The sequence below is a fragment of the Thermobia domestica genome, chromosome 6 (genome assembly GCF_964235325.1).
Source record: "Thermobia domestica chromosome 6, izTheDome1.hap1.1, whole genome shotgun sequence".
Lineage (NCBI taxonomy): Eukaryota > Metazoa > Arthropoda > Insecta > Zygentoma > Lepismatidae > Thermobia > Thermobia domestica.
In genome coordinates this window covers 229,360,391-229,386,415 of record NC_137459.1, presented here as the reverse complement: position 1 = coordinate 229,386,415, position 26,025 = coordinate 229,360,391, and the positions used below count along the sequence as shown (strand labels likewise).

Sequence of the window (26,025 nt, the reverse complement as noted above, 5' to 3'; positions counted from 1 at the left end):
TCCCTACAGGATTTGAACACATAAACTTATGATTGATATACTATTAACCCAAACCGCTCGACCTGTTCGTACATCTTCACTGAGTTTCTTTAGACTTTTGTGTAAAGTGGTTTCCTGCTCCACACTTTTTTTTATGTCGACACGACTATAAATTTGGGGTGAATATTTGAGCGTTGCAGGTCTTGCAATGCATAAGTGTCTTTCCCATATAGACTACATTCAATTTTACGTCGTAATAACTTATAAACAACAGGTAGAATCTGTGAAATGATTGTGGTTGGAGTGATCGTAAATGTTTTCATAGTTAAGAGCCTGGATATGCAAACCCGCTTAACGTGGGGATTTACTTCCGTGAAATTTGGTACAAAGTATTGCATGCAAAGTAAAATTACCAGACACGCCACCAACCCAATTTTGAGATATGCTATGACTTTATGATTGGTCCAAAGTAGGCAAACGATGAGTCTTGATAGTATTGAACACGGAAGCCTTTGGCACGATGTCAGAAGTGTTAGGGATAGTCTGCAGCACGGTCTCTAGTACTGGGAAAAATGCAAGTTATCTTTCACATTTGAAAATGAAGAGAACTTGAAATATACCGTGACGAAATACATCGCATCACACGTTATTATGAATACAAGAAAACATGGAGCTGCCGGTTTCTAACACTTCCTGCTTTCCTCCGAAGCATTAGATGTCCATTGTTGTCAAGGCTTACCTCCTGCCTACTTTGGACCCTCCTTGAAATCAGGGCATATCTGAAAAATCTATTGAGAGCATATCTGTGAACTACACCCTGTAGGGAATACTCTGTACAACTATTGAAAATAGATTAAGTATGCACTTTTGGATTCTATATGCGTGGCTTCCTTTACGCTGATAAGGACACAATCCACATTTTCTGGAATTCGAAATAGAACCTGTTGAAAACTAGCTTATTTGAAATTTTCTACAGCCCTAGCTCTGAAGCTATGAACTTTTTCTCTTATTTTGATGTGAGGAATCGCCTCTTACAGTTTGTCGGTATAGTTCATTATCACCCTCTATATGATTTTGGACTTAGAAAGTAAGTGGCTAATAATTAAAAAAATATGTTAGAGTCCAAATATTTGGTGTTTTAACATTTTTACCATTGGATTAAGTAGGAGTCTCTGTAAATTAAATATGGTATCACACAGTTTACTAAAGACCTGAAAAAAAAGTAGGCAACCTATATGACTTACAACAGTGGATACCATATAAACATGCATTAGTTTATTAAATGCGATGGATTAACGTTAATGCTTTCTCTCACACCACAATCACCATCACACACAAACACACACACACACACACACACACACACACACACATATATATATATATATATATATATATATATATATATATATATATATATATATAACTCTAATGATTGTTATCGACGTATTTTTTCTCTTAAAACTTTACCTAAGTGACAGTTCATTTATTACAGCAAGGGTTAGTTGAATGATGTCCTTCATATAGAACTCGTTTTGATGATATGAGTTGTTGATGAATATTTTCAATTCTTCGAGATCCCTTTCAAACTCTTTTATTTCCCTGAAAGAAAATTAAAATAACTGTTATGTACTATATAGCATTTTTTGTTGTTGTACAATGTTAAGTTGCGACCAGTATAAATGCTAGAGCAGTGACCGCCAAACCTCGATCGCGAGAGCTACTAGTAGCTCGCGGGGGCATTTTTGGTAGATCATGTTAAAGCTCCGGTTGGCTAACCTTGAAATATAACTTTATAGGCCATAAAAATGTATTTTTTTAAAATGGTAGTTAATTTGGTCGGTAACTCACAGTGGATTTGAAAGCTGTACGGTAGCTCAGAAGCTTCATAAGTTTGGCGACCACTGTCCTAGAGTATGGTTTTCAAATTTGCATTCTACTTACAGTTATAGTTCATTAATTTACTAAAGTGATGCACAACATTTGGAACATTGAGTTAATTTATTCATTATTATATTTAACTTTAAAACTCTATGAAAGTAATTTCAAGAAAATATAATTCAATATTCGGTCTGAGTGTAGGAAATAAGCAGAAATATCCATTCTACTGGATTTGTCGCCTTTGATGTAAAGCAAATCTGGTACGACAATTGGCAACCGGTTAGGATACTGATTTGACCTTGATTGTAATCCAGTTCGATACTCCAGACCATCCAGTGGTGTTAGTCTAATTTTCAACAACCGGTACAAGATGGTATGACGTAAGCAGTACTGCGAATATTTTGAAAACGAATTATCCAACATAGATGGTTGTCAGAAAGTATTGGATAAACCTAAATCCAGCAATTATTGATAATGGAATGCATGCGTTTCAAACTTAAATAACCCTCAAAATATGATCGTGGCAAGTTATGAACCAAAATGTTTTTTATCCTTTGGAACAGTTATAGAGGTATATAGGGGATTACGATACCTTCTATGACCTTAAAGGGGTCTTTTTACTTATTTGTGGACCTATAGTGACTTGATTTTACCCATAATTCACCTACCTTTTTATTTAAAAAAAAACACCATTAATTTTTTTTGTCATTCCTTAGAAACGTGGATTTGTTTTTTATTTCTTCTCAGAAAGCCCTGTTCAGTTTTATTAGGCATTGGAAAGCCATGTTTATTTTTTTAGCAGTCCATAGAAAGACACGTTCATTTTTAACAGTTCATAGAAAGCTCTGTTCAGTTTTAACAGTCCATAGAAAGCCCTATTCATTTTTATTAGACATTAGAGAGCCATGTTCATTTTTTACAATCCATAGAAAGCTCAGTTCATGTTTTAACAGTCCACAGAAAGCCCTGTTAATTTTTATCAAGCATTAGAAAGTCATGTTTATTTTTTTATTAAGCATTTGGAAGCACTTTTTTTCTTATTTTCCTTGTGACGCACGTATGGTCTTTTCCGCTGGCGCTATTACCGTTTTGTTCCGTCGCGGCTTTTCATTTATACTGACCTGCTAAGCGAAATGGCCTTATCTCCATTTCACATAGTTTCGAGAAAATAAGCAAAATGCGTTTAGGCTTAGGCTCTACGTTCCAATTTGTTGTATTTCAGTAAAACTTTATTAAATATATTTTCACGATCTAAAATTTGTGTGGTAATACAGTTAAATATTTTTTTCTTATGAATTGCCACGTAAAGTCTTTTTGCTTACTTTCAGTTACAGTTTTGAACATAAGGTAAACACTCATGACCTCACTACCCCCTACCTATTGGTCAAACCACGTCAATGTCACTTTAGATAGATGCAGAATTGCACTACGAACATACCCATACTAATATCTCGATTTTCGAAAAATGTGGAGTTAAGGTCTTTTCGTTTAGGACGGCAGTATAGATACCGGCTCACTTTGTATGATCGTTACCCGCCAGGCTTGCTGGGACTAGCTTTTACAAACTATGGATTCTCGGCTCTTTTATACTTTAACTCAGGTAGGAAGAGAAAATTATTACATACCTTTTCACTTACCCTTGATGACATGCCCGCTATTCCGTGAATATATGAATTTGATAATGTAATTTTATAAAGAAAGTATAACTATTGTGCATGATTTATTGAAGAAATGTTTATAAAAAGTACTAAAACTATATTATTACAATATGGATATTTCTATGATGCGTGTCAGGCATACGGATACTATCCGGAACTAGGTATGTTTACAAGCTGAGGTTGCATGCTGGTACTTGTATGTCGCTATTTTGCCGGAAGCATGGATTATTTGAAACTGATTGCGGGCCCAGCATTTGACTGTACGATATTTGCTGTTCCTTGCAAGTTTGAACTATCTTCTTTATATGCAGCACTCTGCATTGTTAATACAGTTTGTATTATAATTATCGTATATTTCCATGTATTATTATTATTATTATTATTATTATTATTATTATTATTATTATTATTATTATTATTATTATTATTATTATTATTATTATTTGAATTATGAAAATAAGTATTATCTTACGTAAATAGGATTGGAACTTCAACTCTTTGAACTAACAGTCTGTCATGATATTTACTATCTGTCATGATATATATAGCCGGGAGAGAGTTAGTTTTTTGTATGTTACAGGAAATTACTATAGCTAAATATGTGATTGCGTTTTTAAGTATATGAAACTGGAGATAGAAATACCAGCACTTACCATGTAGACTCGATCGTTTTTGTTGCATGTCCTATTGTATTAATGTGAAATTAGACGTTACACTAATTGATGTGTATGATAAAGTTAATATTTTTATTACAGTTTACGTAGAGGATGATTTTAGTATACTTTGGAATTGTGTTATTTATATTTTTAATCTTTACTGTGTGTATTCCTACAGTTATATAGTTGGTAACAAGGAACAAACAATTTGAAAATGCGTAGTAGTCTTGCTCAACAACCTAATTCTGTTCTGTTTAGATTTTATGTTGCGCATGTATAAAAAAAAGACATTTCATACATAGGATGAAGGTATTTGAAACTGAAATTGTAATTTAGGTATTTTGGAGGGCAGAATTTATAAAGATAAACTTTTTTGTTTTGTTAGGTACTTATTCCTTTCTATTTAATATAGAAAGGGTGCTGTATTTTCTTATTTACCATTTTAATGCGTATACATTTAAGGTATAAGGCTTGAATTTAATAATTTTATGACTAATTTAACACAACTTGTATTCAAAATATTGACTACACTACGGATTATGTCAAGCTAAGAGTTTTTTACTTTTAGGTTCCCATTTCCTCCTTCTTCATCTATTGTATTTGTTTCTATTTACTTACCTTTGATGAGTATATATAACAAGGAAAAAGCAGACTTTGTAAAAGAACTTCTGGGCAATCTTTCGCGAGGTAGTAGCTCACATTTAAAGTGTTAATATTACAAACTGGGAGAGCGCAATAGCCAGACATAACCTAGAAAAAGCGTCTTAAAGTTTCGACTCGCCGTATATATGATACGATACCTAAAATTACCAAGTGGTGCTGTGCCAGAGTGTAGAGCATTCACGACTCACATGTAAAGGGTCCAGCGTTCGATTCCGTGTCGAGTAAAATTGTTTTTGCTTTTTACCAACAAAGTAGTCATTTATAACTACAAGTAAAATATTAATTCACCATATGTTTGTAATGAATGATATAATAGTAATTTTTAAATCAGTTGTAAAACTTTTGAATGTTTTATGTGAACTAGATACAAAATATAACCTATTTCATACATATATTGATACCACTTGTTGTATTACGGTTACCACCGCCGTTGTACCCAAAATTTCGTGTCTATATCTGTGGACAGTGTGCGAATTGCAAGGGAGATGTGGGGGAAATCCGCTTAGGAATACTGGATGTATGAGATTTTCGAATTATCTCCCTTGCAATTCGCACTCTGTCAACAGATATAGACACGAATCGTCAAGAACATTTTTCATTTAACGACTTTACGAAATAGGGTATATTTCGTATCTGGTTCACGTGGAACATTGAAAAGTTTTACAACTGATTTAAAAATTACTATTGTTTCATGCATTTAAATATATATGGTTGGTTAATATTTTACTTGTAGTTATGAATGATTACTTCTTGGATAAAGTAAAAACATGTTGACTCGAGCGGGAATAGAACTCGGGATCCTTTACGCGTGAATCGTGAATGCTCCACACTCCTCCTCACCTTCACTTGATAAATTTCGGCGTCGTATCATATATACGGCGAGTCGAATCTTTAAGACGCCTTTTCTAGGATATTTCTGGCTATTGCGCTCTCCGAGTTTGTAATATTAACACCTCCCATAGTATCGTTGTAGGAGACTACAGCAGCTGGTTTCAATTTATCTTTGTCTCTCTGTTGCACATTCTGCATTTCAGCATTGCGTATGGTACTAAGAACACACACCTGTCTTTTGTCCTTCCATCTAAGCACAGTAACTTTGCCTCTTTGGAATGCAACCATTTCTCCCTGCCTGAGTTTTTTATTACGAAATGTAGGTGGTATGTCCTTTCGTGATGGTCGAACAGTTCCGTATATATCAGTTCTGTTAGCAATAAGATGATCAGCCAGTGCTGGACAAGTGTAATAGTTGTCAACTGTAAGACAGTAACCCTTCATCAAAAAGGGTTTCATGAGCGCCATCACAATTTGCATTGACTGCGGCAACGAATGATATTCTTCGTCAAAGTTCCTTTTCCTGTATATATGATAAATGACCAGACGTATCCACTTTTGGACTCACACAGCATAAATGTTTTTATCCCAAAACGTGCCCTTTTCAGTGGCATATATTGTACCCATCCCAGTCTTCCCTTGTACAACATTAGACTCTCGTCAGTCGTAATATCTTGTTCCAAAATACACGCACTTTTGAACTTTTCATTTAGATCGATGACAACTGGCCATATTTTGTTCAGTTTAGGTTGGGGATGACTGTCTGGATCATATGCATCATTATCTGAGAAACGAAGGCTTTTCTTTATTGCCAGAAACCTCTGGTAGGTAAGTATTTGGCGGAATATCGGTGTCGCGATAGTTGGGTTTTTAGACCAATACATCTGATAGTTGGGTTTTTTGACAATAAACTGTAGCAATATAACAGACAAAAACACACGCACTTCATCACTGGTTGTATCGCGCCACGGAGACACATTCTTTTCTTTAGCATACTTGTTAGTCTCGGTTACAAAAAGATTCACCAAATTGTCATCAACGTAGTAGTTCACATATGTCAACACGTTTTCTGGATCTCCTTGCATTTGGATACCGGGATTCTCTGTGAACGGAAATCGTGGAGGTGGCGGCGGCAATCGACATGTTAAGTCCACTTCTATCCACTGTCGCACACTAGATAAACCTGTATCACTATCTTCGCTTTCATTGCTAGACGAACTGCTGGCATACGATGTGGTTGAAGTGTCGGAACCGCTAACTTCTAAATCGAAGTCACTTTCACTGTCCATCTTGACAAAACTTCAGTGGGTGAAAATGAGCTCAATATAAGTCAATATTGCAATCAATCTACCACGAATTATTGTATTCTGTTTTGCAAAAGATACCATTATTTCAAAGAGAAATAAGAAACAAATGAATTCTCGGTACAATGTAAATATGTTATTTCAATTTAGTCATTTCGTCAATAAGCATTGGCCTTCAATGCAAAATATTAGCCAAAAATAGTTAAATGAATCTTACCGACATCTAGAGAACACCCATACACTCAGCTGCGTATGGCGAACGTAAGGATTCGTCGTTTAAATTAATATTTAGATCTTTTTTCTTTGCACGAATATATTCGTGTTCATAATTTTAGTGCAAAACAAAAATAACGTAATAATTCGTGGTTTTAAGTTAAGCGGTTAACTCGTTTTCACTTAACATATTAAACGGATAATACACTCTCTTTCAACACCTCTTATGTGCTGTATGCCTCATTTTTAAAAGACTAAAAATATATATATATAATCCTTGGAGCAATTTGAACCTCCCTCCTTTGGATTTGTAATGTAGCGCCTTAACCACTATACCGAGATCACTGCTTGGTAAACGTTATTTTTTGGAATATATGTTCGCATTCGTATTTTATGTTCTCATTTCGACAGTTTCTACTCCTTTTTCTCCGGTTTCTCCGTATTGATTTAATTCTCATATTCTAGATGGTTATAGCGCAGGAATATAGTGGCTAAGACGCTAAATTGAAAATACAAGTGACGTCAGTTCGAACCTACTACAAGTTGAATGATTTTTAATAATGAATACAGCACGTGAGAGGTGGTAAAAAAGAGCGTATTACCGGCTTGAGATGTTACGTGAAAATGAGTTAAAAATTCCAGTGACATTTATTAGAGAAGTGATACAATGAAAACGAGGAAGCAGGTATATCTAATCAGAGGGCGGTGATCGATAAAACGAAATTCTTCAGAATTTCACACATGTGATTCTCTACAATAGGCAGAAATGTGCCTATTGCAGAGACCATCTTACTCCACCAATTGCGCTAGCCAAAGTTAGTGTAGTGCTTTTTGGTGGAGTGCAAATGGTGTAGTGCTTTTTCCTTAGAACGATACATTAAAAACTGCATACTGCAGATGAACGAAGTGTTTCGAATGTCCTAGTAATTCCCTAGTCCTTTCCCAATTAACATGCGTAAACCGTCTCTATCATGATACAAGTGTTTGCGTTCACTTTCTTAAGGATTGCTCATTTAGTATGAGGAGTCACTCTTTGATTCTTCACGACTCCTTTGAAAATAAAATAACTTGAAAAGGATTTGAAGCTATATTGATTAGCTGTATTACTCAGGAGTCCAGCACTTCACCCCTACATTATCTTCTCATGCAACATCATAAGCTAAATATTGCTAAGTTTAGCACTGATGTTTGCAACGAACCGGCAATGTTCTTCCTGCAATGATATTTCCAGCAAAGTGCAAGCCGAAGTTAATTTATTCGATGATCTCGAGACAATTTAGTGCCCATTAATAAACTAAATAATATACAATAGGGGAAAATTACAGAAATGATAGCGTATTATACATTAATAATAATAATAATAATAATAATAATAATAATAATAATTTTTTCATCGCTCGTGCGCGGAAAGCAAGAAATAAATCAATCACATGTGTAGTCAAGGTAAGGAGAAAAGCCTAAACTGAAAAGACATTGAAGCGGGGCACAAGGTGGGAATAAGAATAGTGCATGGTGTAAATAAAGAACGACACGGAAAGAGAAATCCAGAAACAGCAGGTAAACGGATAAAAAAGAGTAGAAATTGTTCAAGTGTAAACATAAAATACAAATACGAATAGGGATGAGCACGAGTCGAGCCTAAATTCGACTTGACTCGAATCCAATTTGAGTCGAGTCAAAGGTAACTTTCTTGAGTTGGGTTCCGAGCCGAGTCGCTGTTTTCGAGGTCGAGTTTCGAGTTGAGTCGAGTTTGATAATGGCTCGCTCGCTCGTTCAGTTCGTTTTAACTCGTTTTGAAATAATGGCCTGATTAGACTGGAAAGCGAAAGCCTTGAGAAATGTAATGTGGGTACTTTTAGTGTTGCTCAGGGCAGAGGTGCATCTCGTCTCGTAATTTTAGTGCATCTCGTGGGGTAATTTTAGTGTACCTCGTCTCGTCTAGATAACGAGAGGACAATTGTTTTCTTTTTATTACGAGACAGCCCAAAATGTCGTGATCACCAATATAAGTATATACTGTAGTTTTCAAAAATCAAGGCTGAGATTTTCAAGGTACTCCGTGCGATAGGCGAGTAACTAAAACCAAGAAATACGTCCTTGAGGTATGGCACAAGGGAAATCCAAGCTTGTGTATGCAGGGGAGGTTGTAACTCAATATAACGCAATGGTACATCCAGCCACAAAATTAATTCCCCGCATAAGCGCTCTAATTCCATTATTTGGGGCCCAGGTCTGTTCCAGTTGTGAGAACGCCTAGACAGATGCAATCCAATTTACACGTAACTTTTCTTGGAACTGACAACAGTTGGTAGCACTGAGTCAAGTCTTTATCCAAGTAAAATTGTGAGTAGATGACGCAAGAAACATTTCTCCATTCTGAGATCAATCTCTCTGGTTCAGAGCGTGTCGTCCAATGAACATCACATGTTAATCTCAATATTGCTGTGTATGTAATGTATTTTTCATTATATAATGTTTATTCAAAGAAATAAAAACATTGATTACATATGCATCAGAAAATGCTTGAAGGTAGCTGAAAATATCAAATCTAGAACAACTGCTGAAAATTATTTGTAAATAATTGCCTCCATTAAGAGACCTTCCCTAATTCTCCTCATTCCAACGTCTTTTTCTTTCTAGGGAAGAGAAGATCTTGCTTATCACAATGAGTATGCATCGAAATTAAGATTGAAAGAGGAACACTTAAGAAGTTTCAGCTTCGCCGGGATTCGAACACGGGTTTACCGAACAGAAGTAGAATGTGTTAACCACTCACCTACCGCGCCACTTAACTTTCAACCAAAACTAATACCTACTGAAAATCGTTTTATGGAAAGATATAAACAAGATAATCAAATATAACAAAAACAAACAAATATAAGCAAAATATAAATAAAGATATAAATAAGAAAATATAAGCAACTTGTGTGAGTGTCTTAATGACTTACTCGAGATTTCCTTGTTTAACTCAAAAACAAGTTATATACACGTTGCTCAACGAAGAAAATATCACGAAATTGTCTTCAAGTTGATCCTACGTCATCGGCAGAGCTGTAACTTGTGTGGGCAAAACTGCACCTAAGAGAAGCTCCCGCCGTTCGAGGGGGCCCATTTTGACAAAAATTTTTCTTACTCCATATACGATAGGAACATGAAATTAGAAACGAAGCATCAAATAGGGTCGTTACTTTACATAAACTAAAAAGCACAAAGAAGGTAAATAGAACAAAAATGAGTCGTGGACCCATTTGAGTAATATTTATTCGTATGACTTTGAGATTTATCAATATTTTCCCCTTACTAATTTCGCCATGTATGAAATGGGCCCAGGAAGTAACTAACGGAAGCGGAGACCTAGTCGTGGGGGAGGGCCCACAGGCTCCGTTCGGCCCACAGGGATTAAGACAAAGTTGGAGAGAGGGGAACCAATAATTAGAAATCAACTTTTTCTAGGGGCCCAAATAAGCTTTTTAATTCTTGCCGCCCCCCGGAAAAGAGTTGAGTTGATTTTGATTTGAGTTGATTGTGAGTTTAACGTCCCGTTCAGCAGCAAGGCTATATGAGACATGGACCAACTGATTAACGTGGAATCCGAACCACATGAGCTACCGCCGGGAATCGAACCCCGGCCTCCCACGCCTGAGTTGATTTTGAGTTTAACGTCCCGTTGAGCAGAGAGGCTGTATGAGACATGGACCTACTGATAAACGTGAAATTTTAACTACACGAGCTCCCGCCGCGAATTGAACCCGTGTCTCCCACGCCAAAGGCCCCACAGAAAAGAATCTAAGTTACGGCGATGGTCATCATTTGCAGCGATCGTCCCGATTTACATTTCATTTCGTCTTTAATATAACTTATAATTTCCAAAGAAGAAAAGAAGACATAAATTATTTCCACATTCTTTAAGTTCTATCAACACGTGTAGAAATAGACAGTTCTATGTTTATGTTCCATAACTAGTAGTTTGTTTTCTTATATTCATATGAGGAGTTTGTGGCAAATTGAGGCCACATGATCATGAGGCACAATCCAGTAGGGATTCGAGTTCCTCTGAAGAGCAAGATCGAAATTTCAATTGTCCTCAGTATTTCTGTGTTCATGTTCCTGTAGTGTTTGGAATACGTCGAAAGCACATGAGGTGCCAGTGGCGAATAGTACTCCGGTTGGGGCGATTTCTTGAAAAAAAAGTGAAAGCAGGAAATTATCTTTGCTACTACTTGGGTTCAATAAAGATTTGTTGGCTGATAACAGTAATGCATTTTGTTTCGCCCTTCTTCTAAGTAGAGAGGTGAGGTGAAATCTTACAAAAGGATCAGTTTCTTGACTAGCGATCCCTATTGTAAGTTCGATCATTATTAGCAACTTGTAAACAGCTAGGAACAATACCTCGGAACTCATTTTTAACCCATACTACAGCAGTAAGGACGTGTTTAGCCCTTATGTGTTCATCAATTCTCGTCCAAACACGTTACTTCCCAGACAGTTACGAAGGTTGATACAGATGACGTAATTTTATGTTGCCAGCGTTTCATCTGTAAAGAAAGTTGTCTCAACTCTTAGACCCAGACAAATTGAACATTTTTCATGTTAGAATACATCAGAAGTATCAGTTTAGTAGTTTGTAAAAATTTACTGAACTCACACACCCGGAATCGAACTCGCGTCTCGAATATTACGAAACTAACGCTTAAGCCACTACTCTAAGACACCACTGTTCTGGGAGAAGGAAAAAATGGAGCTGTCGTGAATTCAAGAATTACACACGTTTACGATTCCAGTGTCATAATACTCAAACTTTCTGATTTCTGTCATGATAAAATAGTATAGTATTATGCAGAAATAATAATCCAGAGAAGTCAACTTTAAATTGACAACTCATATGTACGAAGGCGCTGCCATATGCACTTGCCTCGGACCCTGACTTTTCACGGCACGGCATTGGACAGATACTTATATTGATTGGAATCTGGTGTTTCAGGGCACCGGATTATTTTTTAAATTAATTAATATAACGAACCTGCTTCAGTACCTTGTTTTCTATTTTTACGCGTTTTACTCACTTTTACAGTTTTTCCACTAACTGTTTAAGATGAGGGACAAAAACACAGAAACATGCAGGACAGTAAAAATAACAAACACTATTCGCGCGTTTTCCCTTGCCTGAAGTAAAACAATAAAATATGGTGAACATGGAATATTTGGTCTTCCATTTTCTATGTGGTGTGAAATCCAGAGTTGGAGTTGATCAGTGGGTCGTGGGTCAACAGTATGTGAATAACTGCGACCATCTACCGTGACGCACTGCGACGCACCACACAACGTGACCAACCACTCACTAAGACGCACTCTGAACCACCGACCCTCTCTGCTCACTGCATTGTAGACAGCATCTTCTGACGCGACAAAACGCCAATATACCATAAAATTGCTCCCCCAAAATATGTTAAATCGCCTATATGTGTGATTTGATTACATTAAGGTGAGTCTAAGAAACGCTAAAAAAATACCAGAAAAGTACCCCAGAGGAGGCTCGAAACACCAACCTTATGATTCCTGGGGGGTGTTCTTCCGACTTCGCCACGGAGGCGATGAAGGAGACGTCGTTTGTAAAGGGAAAAATTGTTGAGATCTTTTTAATTTGGTCAATCAAAATGCTATTTTAACCTTATATATGAAACGATAACTGTTTGGGATAACATAAGATGCGTTCGCCATGTAAGTTTATAAGAAAATGACCCGTGTCTATTTACCTTATTTCATAGTTCTCCCAGTCACGTAACCAAGGAGGGTCCGGGGGGGTTGGACCCCCCGCCATCTTCGACAACAGAAATGAAGAATATTAGGAAATCATCATCATCATCATAGGTATTCTGCCTTTATTGGCAGGTCACTTGCCGCAGCTGAGAAGCTTCCATGCTCCACGGTCCTCCGCTAACCTTTTCGTCTTCGCGTATGATCTTTCTGTTTTAATATCATCCATTAATTGTAGTCTCTTTCGCCCCTCCCTCTCTTTCCCGCCACCATACCCTCTAGGACGTCCCTCACAATACAATCTCTTCTCAGGCAATGTCCCAACCAGTTTCTCTTCCTCTTCCTAATAATATCTAAAAGTGTTCTTTTCTCACCCACCATTTCTAACACTCTCGCATTCGTTTTCCGCTCGACCCAAGTAATTCTTTCCATTCTTCTCCACACCCACATTTCGAAGGCTTCCAGTCGATTTTCGTCACCTTTACGTAATGCCCATTTTTCCGCCCCATACAGTACAACACTCCACACGAAGCATTTTATGAGTCTTTTTCTCAACTCTTTGTTCAAGGTCCCACAAAACAGACTTTTCTTTCTTTTAAAGGCTTCTTTCGCCATTCCTATCCTTGCTTTTATTTCACGTTCGCATTTCATGTCATTACTAAGAACAGTACCCAGGTATCGAAAACTATTCACTTGTTCTATTTTCTCCCCTCCTACTTTTATATTTCCTACTTTTTTCTCCCCACAGACCCCTTCGTTCCAATCACCATGGCTTTTGTCTTTCTAACATTTATTTTCATCCCATATTCTTCAAAGCCCTTTCTCATTTTTTCTAACATTTTATTGATCTTCTTTTCAGATTCTGCAACAAGCGCCATATCGTCTGAAAATCTTATACATCTAATCATTCTACCTCCTACCGAAATGCCATCATCATCATGTAGGCTCTTTTTCACTATTTCTTCTAGATAGACATTAAATAGTGTTGGCGAGAGGCAGCATCCTTGTCGAACTCCCCTTCCAATTGCACTCTCTTCCGTCAGTTCTTTCCCGATCCTAACACTTACTTGTTGGTTCATGTATAAGTTTCTTATGAGTCTTCTATCTTTCCATTATATATATATATATATATTAGGAAAAGATGAAACAAAATGAAATGAATAAAACAAGGATGAGCGTTAAAAATACATTACAGGAAGCTTTTGGTTACTCTTTCTTACGAATAAATTTGTATTACTTGAACACAGGATTGCGAGGTGATCGATTTATCCTCTAGGAGTCACGGAATTTGAAATTTATAGAAAAGGTGCGGAATTCTCAGAATGTCTGCTACTAGTCATGGAGATTTCAAGCTTCCGAAAGCACACTGCCGTTGTTTAACATTTTTTATCATAATTTTTCGTCATCGCATTTTTGCAATATCAAACATGTTATTTCAAAAACAATTTCTACTACTCCTTTAACCTGTCATTTGCAACAGACAGTAGTTGACGGAGTAATAAAAACAAAATTATGTGTGGAAAGAACGTTCTATTAACCTTTGATTCAACAGAATAAGGAACGCAGATATTGCAAAATATTTTACAACACATTATTGAGTATGTACTTTTTATAATAATTGAGGTCATAATGAAAGGAAAATCGTTATATTTGAATAAACCAAGGAAGGATGTAAATATTGTATAATCTTTTTCAGTAAGGTTTATTTTTTAATTTTGCTTGAGATTTATTTATAGTTCATTAAAATACTTACCAACATATCCTCAGAAACCAATATATGTTGATAGTAAAGTAGTTTAGATTGATCGATCTCCTGTGTCTTCAGAATTTGATTTCACTCTCCCCCCATTACGAAATCCTGGCTAAACGACCCAATATATATTCCAGAAAAATTATTTGGAATGATCGAGCCCCTCGTAAGATGACCACAGTATTTCATGTCACTATCCCCCCTTTTTTTCACGAAATCCTGGTTACGTACCTGGTTCTCCCATACTCATTTTCTAATAATCGACGACAGTTTCCATCTAAATCATACAATTATCGAACTAAAGATTTTTCACTTCATGATGTTGAGGCAGAGGTTAGTCTTGACGCCCGGAGCTCACTTTAGAAACAAATCCTCAGGAAAATATATATAATAATAACCGCATGCCCACAACTGGCGATAGTTCATGTTGGTCCCTTCGCGATTCTCTGCGACGAATCGAAGGAACGCGGACCAAAACGAAGTCCGCGCTGCGACGCGGTGGTAACTTCAACACCCCGACGCGGGATATGTGTTTCGACTCAACGAAACCCTGCAGGCAGTGGGACACTAACGGCAATCCTTCGACTCGTCTCTATAATGAAGATCGACGTTTACCCGCAAGTGGGAAGCTACGTGTTGGCGACGTTTACGACATGGTGTAGTTGCGTTTTCATATAGCCTCGCAACTGAAAGGGACGTTAAACTGAAAACCAACTCAACTCAACTCAACAAAAAATACAGTGCTTCGCTTCATATATCCATATATGCTTACCATGCGCTTTATAATAATTGTTAAAAGATATGGAGCGCTTAGAGCACAGAACAATCCACCCATAAAGTTGTGAGAAACATAGACATAAAACTTGTAATGTAGGCTTCTGTATGTTGGTCTACGTACCTTGATTTGATAGTTTCAAATTTCATCCGCTTTTTCACTGAGAAGTATCGACAATTCAACAAGGAAATAATTAGAGCATGATAATTCAATTGAAATTCATCGTAAGTTTGTCCATGAGAAACACTTTACCATTTTATATCGCAAAGGTCCGATTCATCATTATTGAAACAGAGCGGTGCTTGAGGGACTGACCCTATTAATTCAAACTCCGATTAGTTTGAATTTGACAACCTGGTTTTGTTGCAAGTATAAACTGTTTAGTCGGTAGAAAAGAGGACATCGATCATGTGTCAGAGTTGATGACGATGTGTTTTAGTGGGTCAGTGGTTCATGGTGGGTTGTAGGTCAAAGTGGGTCATGGGAGTAGTGGGTCAGAGTGGGCCAAGGTGGGTGATGAGTCAAGTTTTCATTGACCCACACCACCTCTGATCAAATCTGTAAAAATAAACCAAGCAAACAGCAGTACTACTACACAAAACGCTCAACATCTTACGTTAGCTATTCATGACAAACTTTTTCATGATCCGAATAACTCTAATATATCCACAAACCATCATTTGTCATATTTTACCGAAATACGTCATGACTTTACAGCCTACCTGAATTTGAAATGTTCTTAATACGCAAAGTCCATTGATCTCACCACTTATTCACTTATTATCGTATGAACATCACAACCTTTAGGGTACTTCCCGTAGATATAGAAAGGTGAAAGTAGTATCCAGGTTTGGTGCAGCAAGCAAGTAAACAAATGAAAAGAAACAGGATAATATTTCCCCCTTCCAAACCCCCTACAGTGGATTATTCAACAAAAAGGCTTAAAATCCGATCAGAAAATTCATAAAATATAAAATATGTAGCCAAGTCTCGACTTTGCAATAATAATAATAATAATAATAATAATAATAATAATAATAATAATAATAATTATTATTATTATTATTATTATTATTATTATTATTATTATAAGAATAACAGAATTAAAAAATCAATTACCTAAACAATACCTTCCAAGTAGGAAAAAATGATTGCCACGACGACGGGCCATAACTTGTGGGGACAGGAAGCCACTGCCCCCCACCCACAGGGAAGCTCCCCATCGTTCAAGGGTTCGCATTTGAAGACAATATTGTCTTACTTCATATACGATACGAAAATAAAATAATAAGTTAAGCGTCAAACAGGTTCACTACATTGCATAAACAGAACACCACACTAAATTTAAATAAACCAATATCACGGGGTCATTTCAGTAAAAAAAAATGTCTACCATTAGGGTCACTAGAAATAATATATATTCGTATATTATTATCAGATTTTTCGGTATTGTTTCCTTAGTTAATTTGTCGTGTATGGAACGGGCCCAGAGGCGTAACTACCGATACCACAGACCTTGCTGTACGGGGGATTCCAAAAATTTCAGATATCCTCTAATCTTATTTGCCGATACAGATAGAACATTAAGAGTCATGAAGTATATATAGTTGATATTAACTAAAATTGCGGTCGATCCTCGTGGCCGAGTGTTCTAGAGCAAAGTTCTACTAATGAAAATACCTTTTGGCATAAGTTCAAACCCTGCCCAAGGATTTTTTTAGGTTTTCGTTACCCTTTTTTCATTAAAATAAGCTAGCAATTTTACTATACGGATCCATAGTAAAATAATAATAATAATAATAATAATAATAATAATAATAATAATAATAATAATAATAATAATAATAATAATAATAATAATAGTAAGTAGAAGTAGTAGTAGCATCATTTATAATAATTATATTGTTTATGTAGGATACTTGAAGAAAGTACTTGAAACAACACACAGCATTTGACTCGATTTTCTTCGTTTTGACTCGACTCGAATCGAAACTCTAGTCAATATCTGTTTTGAGTGGAGTCGAGTTTAAGTAAAAACTCGCTCGAACTCCCTAATGCCCATCCCTACAATTCTTCCTTACCTTCTGATTTGGAAACAAGAAAACACGATAGAAATTATTTTCTCATTCTCTGAATTATATCAACACGTGTAGAAATAGTGTGTGTTTTGATACCTAACATAAGTACTAGTTTTTTTTCTTATCTTTGTCTGAGGAATTGAAGGCAAGGTATGAGAGCAGAGAACTGCCATTACGATGTTGACCATTGAGCAAAGATGTTGACCATTTTGGGTAGTGGTATTGCTCTTCGTATGGTTTGGTTTTACAGATTTGACTCAAAGAAGATGGAAGGCCAAAAATTCCATATTCTCCATATTTTATTGTTTTACTTCAGGCAAGGGAAAAACGTGCGAATAGTGTTTGTGATTTTCTCTCTCCTCAATATTTCTGTGTTTTTGTCTCTCTTTTTAAACTGTTAGTGGAAAAACTGTAAAAGTGAGTAAAACGCGAAAAATAGGAAACAAGATACTAAGGAAGGTTCGTTAAATTAATTAACTTAAACAAATAATCCAGTGCCCCTAAACATCAGATTCCAATGAATATAAGAATCTGTCCAATGGCGTGCAGTGAAAAATTAGGGGCCGAGGCGAAAGCATATGACAGCGCATCCGTACATATGAGTTGTCAATTTAAAATTGACTTCTCTGGAATATTCTTTCTGCATAATACATTTTTTCACGACTGAAATCAGAAAGTTTCAGTATTATTACACTGAACTTGTTAAAGGTGTGTAATTCCTGATTTCACTACAGCTCCATTTTTTCCTTCTTCCAGAACAGCGATGTCTTAGAGTAGTGGCTTAAGCGTTAGTTTCGTAATGTTGTTGACGGGAGTTCGATTCCGGGTGTGGCAATTCAGAAAATTTTGGTCTACAAAACTGATATTTCTGGTGTATTCTAACATGAAAGATATTCAATTTGTCTGGGTCTAAGAGTTGGGACGACCTGCTTCACAGGTGAAATAACTAGAACACAAAATTACATCATCTGTATCAACTTTTTTCATAACCGTCTCGCAAGTAACGTGTTTGGACAAGAATTGATGAATACATAAGGGCTAAATACGTCCTTACTCTTGTAGTATGGGCCAAAAATGAGTTCAAAGGAATTGTTCATAGCTGGGTACAAATTGCAAATTGTGATCGAAATTACAACGCTAGTCACGGGAATGATCCTATTTAGGATGTCACATCACCTTTCTACCTAGAAGAAGTGCGAAACAAAATGCATTACGGTTATCAGCTAACAAATTTTTATATTCCATTTCTCCTTGTCAAAAAATGATAATACTATCTGTAAATCCAGAAACGTAATAGTATTATTCATGTGTAAACCTAAGCAACATCTGACATACTCTATATCTTTTGTGTTGGTATAAATACCTTCGACTATGTTACTTTTTCTCTCCATTGTGGTAATAATAATAATAATAATAATAATAATAATAATAATAATAATAATAATAATAATAATAATAATAATAATAATAATAACGGAATAACATAATTACAACACCAATTACAAAAACATTATCTTCCCATTCAAAAAAATAATAATTGCTACGACGGGATTTGAACACAAGTAGCTCCAATGGGAGTTTCCTGCTTTCACAATTTCTTTTAAACAAATTTCCTCAACCGGAGTATTGTTCGGCACTCGCACCTCATATCCTTTCGACGTATTCCAAACACTACAAGAACACGAACACAGAAACGCTGAGGATAGTTAAAATTCCGGCCTTGCACTTCAGATGAATTCGAAAACCTAGTGGATTGCTCGTCATGATCATGTGGCCTCAATTTGCCACAAAATACTCATATGAACATAAGAAAATAAAGTAGTAGTTATGGAACATAAACATAGAACGGTCTATTTCTACGCGTGTTTATGCAATTTAAATAATGTGAAAATAATTTCTATCGTTTTATCCCCTTTGAAAATTAGAAGTTATGTAAAAGACGAAATGTAATGTAAATTGGGACAATCCCTACAACGGATGACCAGCGCCCTAACTTATATTTTTTTCTGAGAGGGAGCAAGCATTAATAAGCTTATTTCGGCCCCTTAGAAACGTGTTCTTCTGATTGTTGGGTCCCCTCTTTCCAACTTTCTCTTAATATTTATGTTCCTTTCGGAGCCTGTGGGCGCTCCCGCACGGCAAGGTCTGTGGTTCTGTTAGTTACTCCCTGAACCTATTCCATACATTACAAAATTATTAAGGGAACAATATTTATAAATGTCAAAGCCATACGAATAAATATTAGTTCCAGAGCCCCTAGTAGTAGACATTTTTACTGAAATGAGTCCAAGACTCATTTTTGTTCTTTTTACCTTTTGTGTTTTGATTTGTTTATGTAATGGAGCGATCCTATTTGATGCTTCATTTCTAATTTCGTGTTCCTATCGTATATGAAGTAAGAATTTTTTTTTTCTCAAAAAGGTCCCCCTAGAACGGCGGTGAACTTTTCTTAGGGGGAGTTTCCCCTTGCCCCCACAATTTATGGCCCTGACAATGGGGTATCGTCAAATTGAAAAACGTTTCGTGATTTTTCCTCATTGAGAAACGTCTATATAACTTATTTTTGAGTTAAACAAGGAAATCTTGAGTAAGTCATTAAGTCACTTACTAAAACTAACTAACTCTATGGCCTATAGAACCCGGAGGTTCAGTGCCGCGTTCACAAAAGCTCTCCACTGACTTCTATCCTTAGCTAATTGGATCCAGTTTCTACTTTGTATTCCTATCTCTGCGAGATCCATCTTAATATTATCCTCCCATCTGCGCCTAGGCCTTCCTAATGGTCGTTTTCCTATGGGTCTACCAGTCAAGACTTTGAAAGCGTTTCTACTTTCTTCCATTCTAGCTATATGACCTGCCCACCTAAGCCTCCTAGACTTGACGACCCTAACAATGTTGGGTAAACCGTATAAACTATGTAGTTCCTCGTTATGAAGCTTCCGCCATTCCCCATTCTCGTTCCTCTTGGGTCCGAATATTCTTCTCAGGATCCTGTTCTCAAATACTTTCAGTCTATGTTCTTCCCTCAGAGTAAGCGACCATGTTAAGTCACTTACACAAGTTGTTTATATTTTCTTATTTATATTTTATTTATATTTTATTTATATTTGTTTGTTTATGTTATATTTGAGTATCTTGTTTATATTTTTCTTGAAACAAGTTTAACTAGGTATTAGTTTAGTTGGAAGTTTAAATGGCGCTGTGGGTGACTGGTTAGCGCATTGAACTTCTACTTGGTGGACCCGGGTTCGGGTCCCAGCCAGGCTGAAGCCTTTTCTTGTTTCGATTTCAATTTTAATGCATACTCACTGCGATAAGCAAGATCTTTCTCCTCCAGAAAGAGAAAGATGTTGGAATGAGGAAAAGTGTAGGTCTCTCAATGGGAGCAATCATTTACAAAGTTATTTCCAGCAGTTCTTCTAGATTTTATATTTTCAGCTACTTTCAAGCATTTTCTGATTCATATGTGATCAGTGTTTTTATTTCTTTCACTATACAGTATATAATGAAAAATTACATTACATACACAGCAATAGTGTTGAGGTGAGTGTTCAGTTGAGGTGATTTTGAGTTTAACGTCCCGTTCAGCAGGGAGGCTATATGAGACGTGGACCTACTGATTAACGTGGAATTCGAACCACATGAGCTCCTGCCGGGAATCGAACCCGGACCTCCCACGCCAAAGGCACAGCAATAGTGAGATTAACATACAATGTTCATTGGACAACACGCTTGGACCAGAGAAATTGATCTTAGATTGGAGAGATGTTTCGTGCGTCATCTACTCACAATTTTACTTCCATACAGACTTGACTCAGTGGTACCAACTGCTGTCAGTGACGAGAAAAGTTACGTGTAAGTTCGGTTGCATCTGTCTAAGCGTTCTCACAACCGCAAATGACCTGGACCCCAAGTAATGGAACTAGTGCGCTTAGGGGGGAGTTACTTTTGTGGCTGGCTGTACACACAATTCTTAGTTTAAAAGAATTGTGAGTAGGAGCAGAGTATTTGGCAGACGCGACGAATCACCAGCGAGTACCTCTGAAGTTCAATTTTTTTAAGACCAAGGCCACCATCACGTTTTAATAAACAAGCAGTCTCGTGACTTACCCGTAGACAATGATTATGCCACCGCAGTTCTCATGTGTGTGTTCGTATGATACTGAGGTATTTCTTCGGGAAGGAAAATAATTGAGTCAGAAACCAAAGGCGACTAAAAATTTAAAAAAAAAAAACGTTTAAAAGGTAGACTCAACCTGCAAGACTGACATACCGGGCTTTACTTTGGTGAATACATGCAACCAAAGTACATATTGTGGTATGAAAATTATAGTCTATAGTGTCTGCTATGTGACGTTGCCAAGTTACGCCTAAGATTTTCATGGAATCAATAAAAGGAATCGCAGACAAGTACGCGTGTTAGTCAGCCGGGTTTATACACATCGGTCGTGACGTTTGTTTATTGAGAACAGCACCTGAAACGCACTCATAATTCGATATGAGGATTTCAACACATGACATTTACTGAGGACTGTTAATAAAATAATGTATATCGTCTGTAAATTCTTGTAATTTTAAGAATGTTTCACCAATTTGTATGCCTTGAATCTGTTGTTCCAGGGTCAAAAGAAAGGGAACAAGAACCAAGCTATATAGAATGGAAGACAGGGGGCAACCTTTTGCAATATCACGACATACATTGACAGGATATGTAAGTGCACCTTTAACTTTTAATCTTACATATCGTTGAGTATAAAGAAATTTAACGAAATTAAGAAAAATGTCTCCGAAATCATATTTTTCAAGTACTTTAAACATATAATTATGTGACAAACTGTGAAATGTCTCATGGAAAGCAAGAGCTAATAGAGAGACCTGCGGAATATTAGTTTTCTAACACCAATAAATACCTTCTCGTATATTACTTAATGCTACACATATAGGTTTTGTATGTTTTAAGCCATACGCATCATTGTGTAAGATCTGATTTGAAAACGGTTCTAAACGAGGGCAAGGCAGCGAAATAAAGTTTTTTGGTCAACATTATAGACGGTAATCCGTCTAAAATTATGAAAATCATGCGCACCTACATGTTTAGGTACACTCCGCATCAAAAAATTGCCAGAGCTAAAGCCGTGCAGTTAGCCCACCCGACATACACTTTTTTATCCCATAATCGTAATTCTAATTTCAAACTACACATGTATTAGTTCCGATAAAATGAAATAACAAAACAGAGACGAAACAAGATTAATAAGTTGATGTAGAGAAAAACTGAAACACGCACAATAAAAAATTGAAACCAATGTATGTCTATTACACAGAGATTCAGAAATGAGGCATAGAGAGATAAGAGGGGAGAGGAAGAGAACGAAAACGGAAAACAGATAAAAATGTGGAATTCAAACGTAGTACCTAACATTATAAACTTCCGTTTCCAGAAATCCAACAGTAATGTAGAAATAACGATTGTTTTTACATACTTCTCAAAACTATTCGAATATATAGAGGAATGCTTTTAACATTCGTTATTTTCATACTCAATTTCCAATAAACTAAATATCTCTGAGACACATCTAGGATAATGTCAAAAGTTTAACACACATGTTTTGTTTCCAGGTGGTTCAATTGCAAATTCGGTAATGTTCAATGGACGTACTGATCCAAAATACATTCTAGTAAACAAAGTAGGTAGCGTTGGTTATATCCCCCATTTCAAAGTACTAATGCAAAATGAACTAAAGAAAAGTAAAGAAAAGAAAAGAAAAAATGAAAGAAAGAGAAAATTGAACAAGTGCTTTTTACTGCTAAATTTCTATCAGGCATGCCCTATATAAAAAGTCGAAGCTGTATCGTAATAAAAAGTTACAAATGTTCGAAAGAAAAGTATGTTCTTTATGTTTCAAATTTTAACGTGAATAAAACACATTCAACTATAGGATGGCAACAAATTTTGTGACCAGCAAGTATAAATAAAAGTTTGTTTTCAAATAACCAAAGAGGTTACCATTTCTTAGTCTTTTCCAAAGATTTATCTGTTCCGAAGACCTAGCATCGGTTTCCTCTCTTGCGGATATAACACAATTTGCACAAATAGAATGAACAGACTAGAGTTCGAACGGACCATCGTGTCAGTCGGATGATGTTGGTTAGGTTATAGACCACCACTGGGTCGAGGATTCAAACCCGTAGTGACTCGGTAATTTGACTGAGACTCGGTAACCCAGAGGATGAAAAAGAGATTTTACTTATTCCTTTGCGTGTAAACAGTATTTCTGTCAGAGATGACCAGGACTGGAGATGTTATCCCCAGAGCACGAAAAACACGACGCCGAAGTTCCCAGTTAATTAGATTCTCCAGACCAGGTATATCGGGCTCTTGCTCCGTTTTCACTTTGGAACACGCACACGCACATGAAGTGTGTGTGTGAGGGATAGAGAGGAGGAGAGAAGTGAAAGACGCAAAGACGATAGGGAGATGTCAAGATAGAGAGAGAGGGGGACGAATATAAATATGAAACACACCTATTACTTAGTATATTATGTAGAATGCACACACTGTGTATTGGAATTATCGCCAGTGACACCCTATAAGTTCTCCAATAGAAGATGAATCTATGTATGCAGCCCTCAATTAGTGTGAAAAAAATCATACTACCTGATGGGGAATCGAACCAATATTTTTCATTTGGAAGTTTAGCACTTTACCACTACACCACCGATTGCTTTACCTAAACTGTGTTTTACAAATTGTGTGGTGTTTCTTTCTGAGAATGATAACATGAAAGTGTATTTAGCAGATCAATGATATGCTTGGAATGTCTTGGTGATTCTCTTGCCCTTTTCAAAGCAAAATTCGTAAATCGTCTCTATCATGATGCAGGTGTTTGCTTCCTCAATTTCATGTATTTCTAGTCCAGTAAAAAAAAGTCGATTCTTGACAATCACTTTGTAAAGAAAATCAGGTTTGCGTCAAGGGGATTGGAACGTATGTTAGATAGATGTGTTATTCATATGTTCATTACCTTACCCCTATGCTCACATATATCGCTTACCCAACTTGCAAGCCAGATATTACTTACAATCCATCCTTCATTTTTGGAACGAATCGACTTCCGCTTGTAGGGTTATTTGCGCCAAAGTGTTTAAGTGTATAAGGAAGTTCATTTATTAGACGGGATTGAGAGAAATTAGTACCCACTTATAAAGAAAATAACATACAATCCAGAATAAATCACAGATATAAAAAAACATATTATGCAATAATTTCAGCGTACAAGTTCAGAAGTACGTGTATAATAATAATAATAATAATAATAATAATAATAATAATAATAATAATAATAATAATAATAATAACCTATAAAATTGAAAGTATATATGTTTGTAGCCCCTAATCTCTTGAATCACCCGACCGATGTCGGTCAAATTTTCAACATTGATAAGATTCGGGCCTGCAAAGCTTTTTTATCATTTCATTTTATAAGCAGAACTTAGGGTATGGAGAGGAGAAAAAGAGTAGATATACGAAAGTGGATAAAACTTAATAACTCTTGAACCACCAGAACGATCTCTATCAAATTTTCAACATAGATCAAATTCGGGCCTGAGATGGTATTTGTCTATTTGGTTTGACCATGTAACTTAATTGTGAGGAAATAAAACTTGATAACTCTTAACCAAACCTCAATCTCGATAAATTTTTTAACATAGAAGAGGTTCAGGCCTGAAATGATTTTTATCATTTCACTTTCACGGGAGAACTTGGGGACCGGAATGAGCGAGGGAAATATATATATAACTAAATAAAACTAATAACTCTTGAACCACCAAACCAATCTCGATCAAATTCTCAACCTAGATGAAGTTCGAAAGTAAGATGGTTTCTGTCATATAACTTCGATGATGTAACGTAAGGGAGGGGGAACAACATTTAAAAAGGAACGAAAAATGACCGACATTAGTGTAGAATTTATAGTTTTTGGAGTCGCTGAGATTAACAGTGACACATCTGATGCTGTTTAAATCCAAATTCAACACCGAAACTTGAAGGAGGGTGAGACATAAAAATGATCAAAATAACATATATCAGTGTCAAATTCATAGTTTGCTGGCACGCTGAGATTAACAATGACCCTGTAGATAGCGTGGCCTACAACATAGGGTGGGGAAGGGATGTATAAAGCTCATGAAAAGTAACCGTTGTCAAAGGGGGCTTTAGTTATAGTAAAAAAGTAACTAAGTAACGGAACATATTACTATTTTTTTCTCAATTTAACCAAGCTAAGCGGGTAATTCATAATAATAATAATAATAATAATAATAGTAATAATAATAATAATTGACAACTATACTGTGAATGTGAACATATTATTGTTATTAATATTATTACTATTATTATTATTATTATTATTATTATTATTATTATTATTATTATTATTATTATTATTATTATTATTATTCGCGTACTTTTGAACATGCAC

At 36.1% G+C, this 26,025-nt stretch overlaps 1 protein-coding gene across 2 annotated transcripts in view; it reads right to left on the bottom strand.

Annotated features, from left to right (window-relative positions):
- Apoltp (Apolipoprotein lipid transfer particle) overlaps window positions 1-26,025 on the bottom strand; it is a 6,186,292-nt gene that overhangs the window by 843,850 nt on the left and 5,316,417 nt on the right. For both annotated transcript variants that reach the window (XM_081762641.1, XM_081762640.1), the window contains exon 56: window positions 1,450-1,581. In XM_081762641.1, the coding sequence (XP_081618767.1) occupies window positions 1,450-1,581 (132 nt within the window). The remainder of the gene's footprint in view (window positions 1-1,449; window positions 1,582-26,025) is intronic.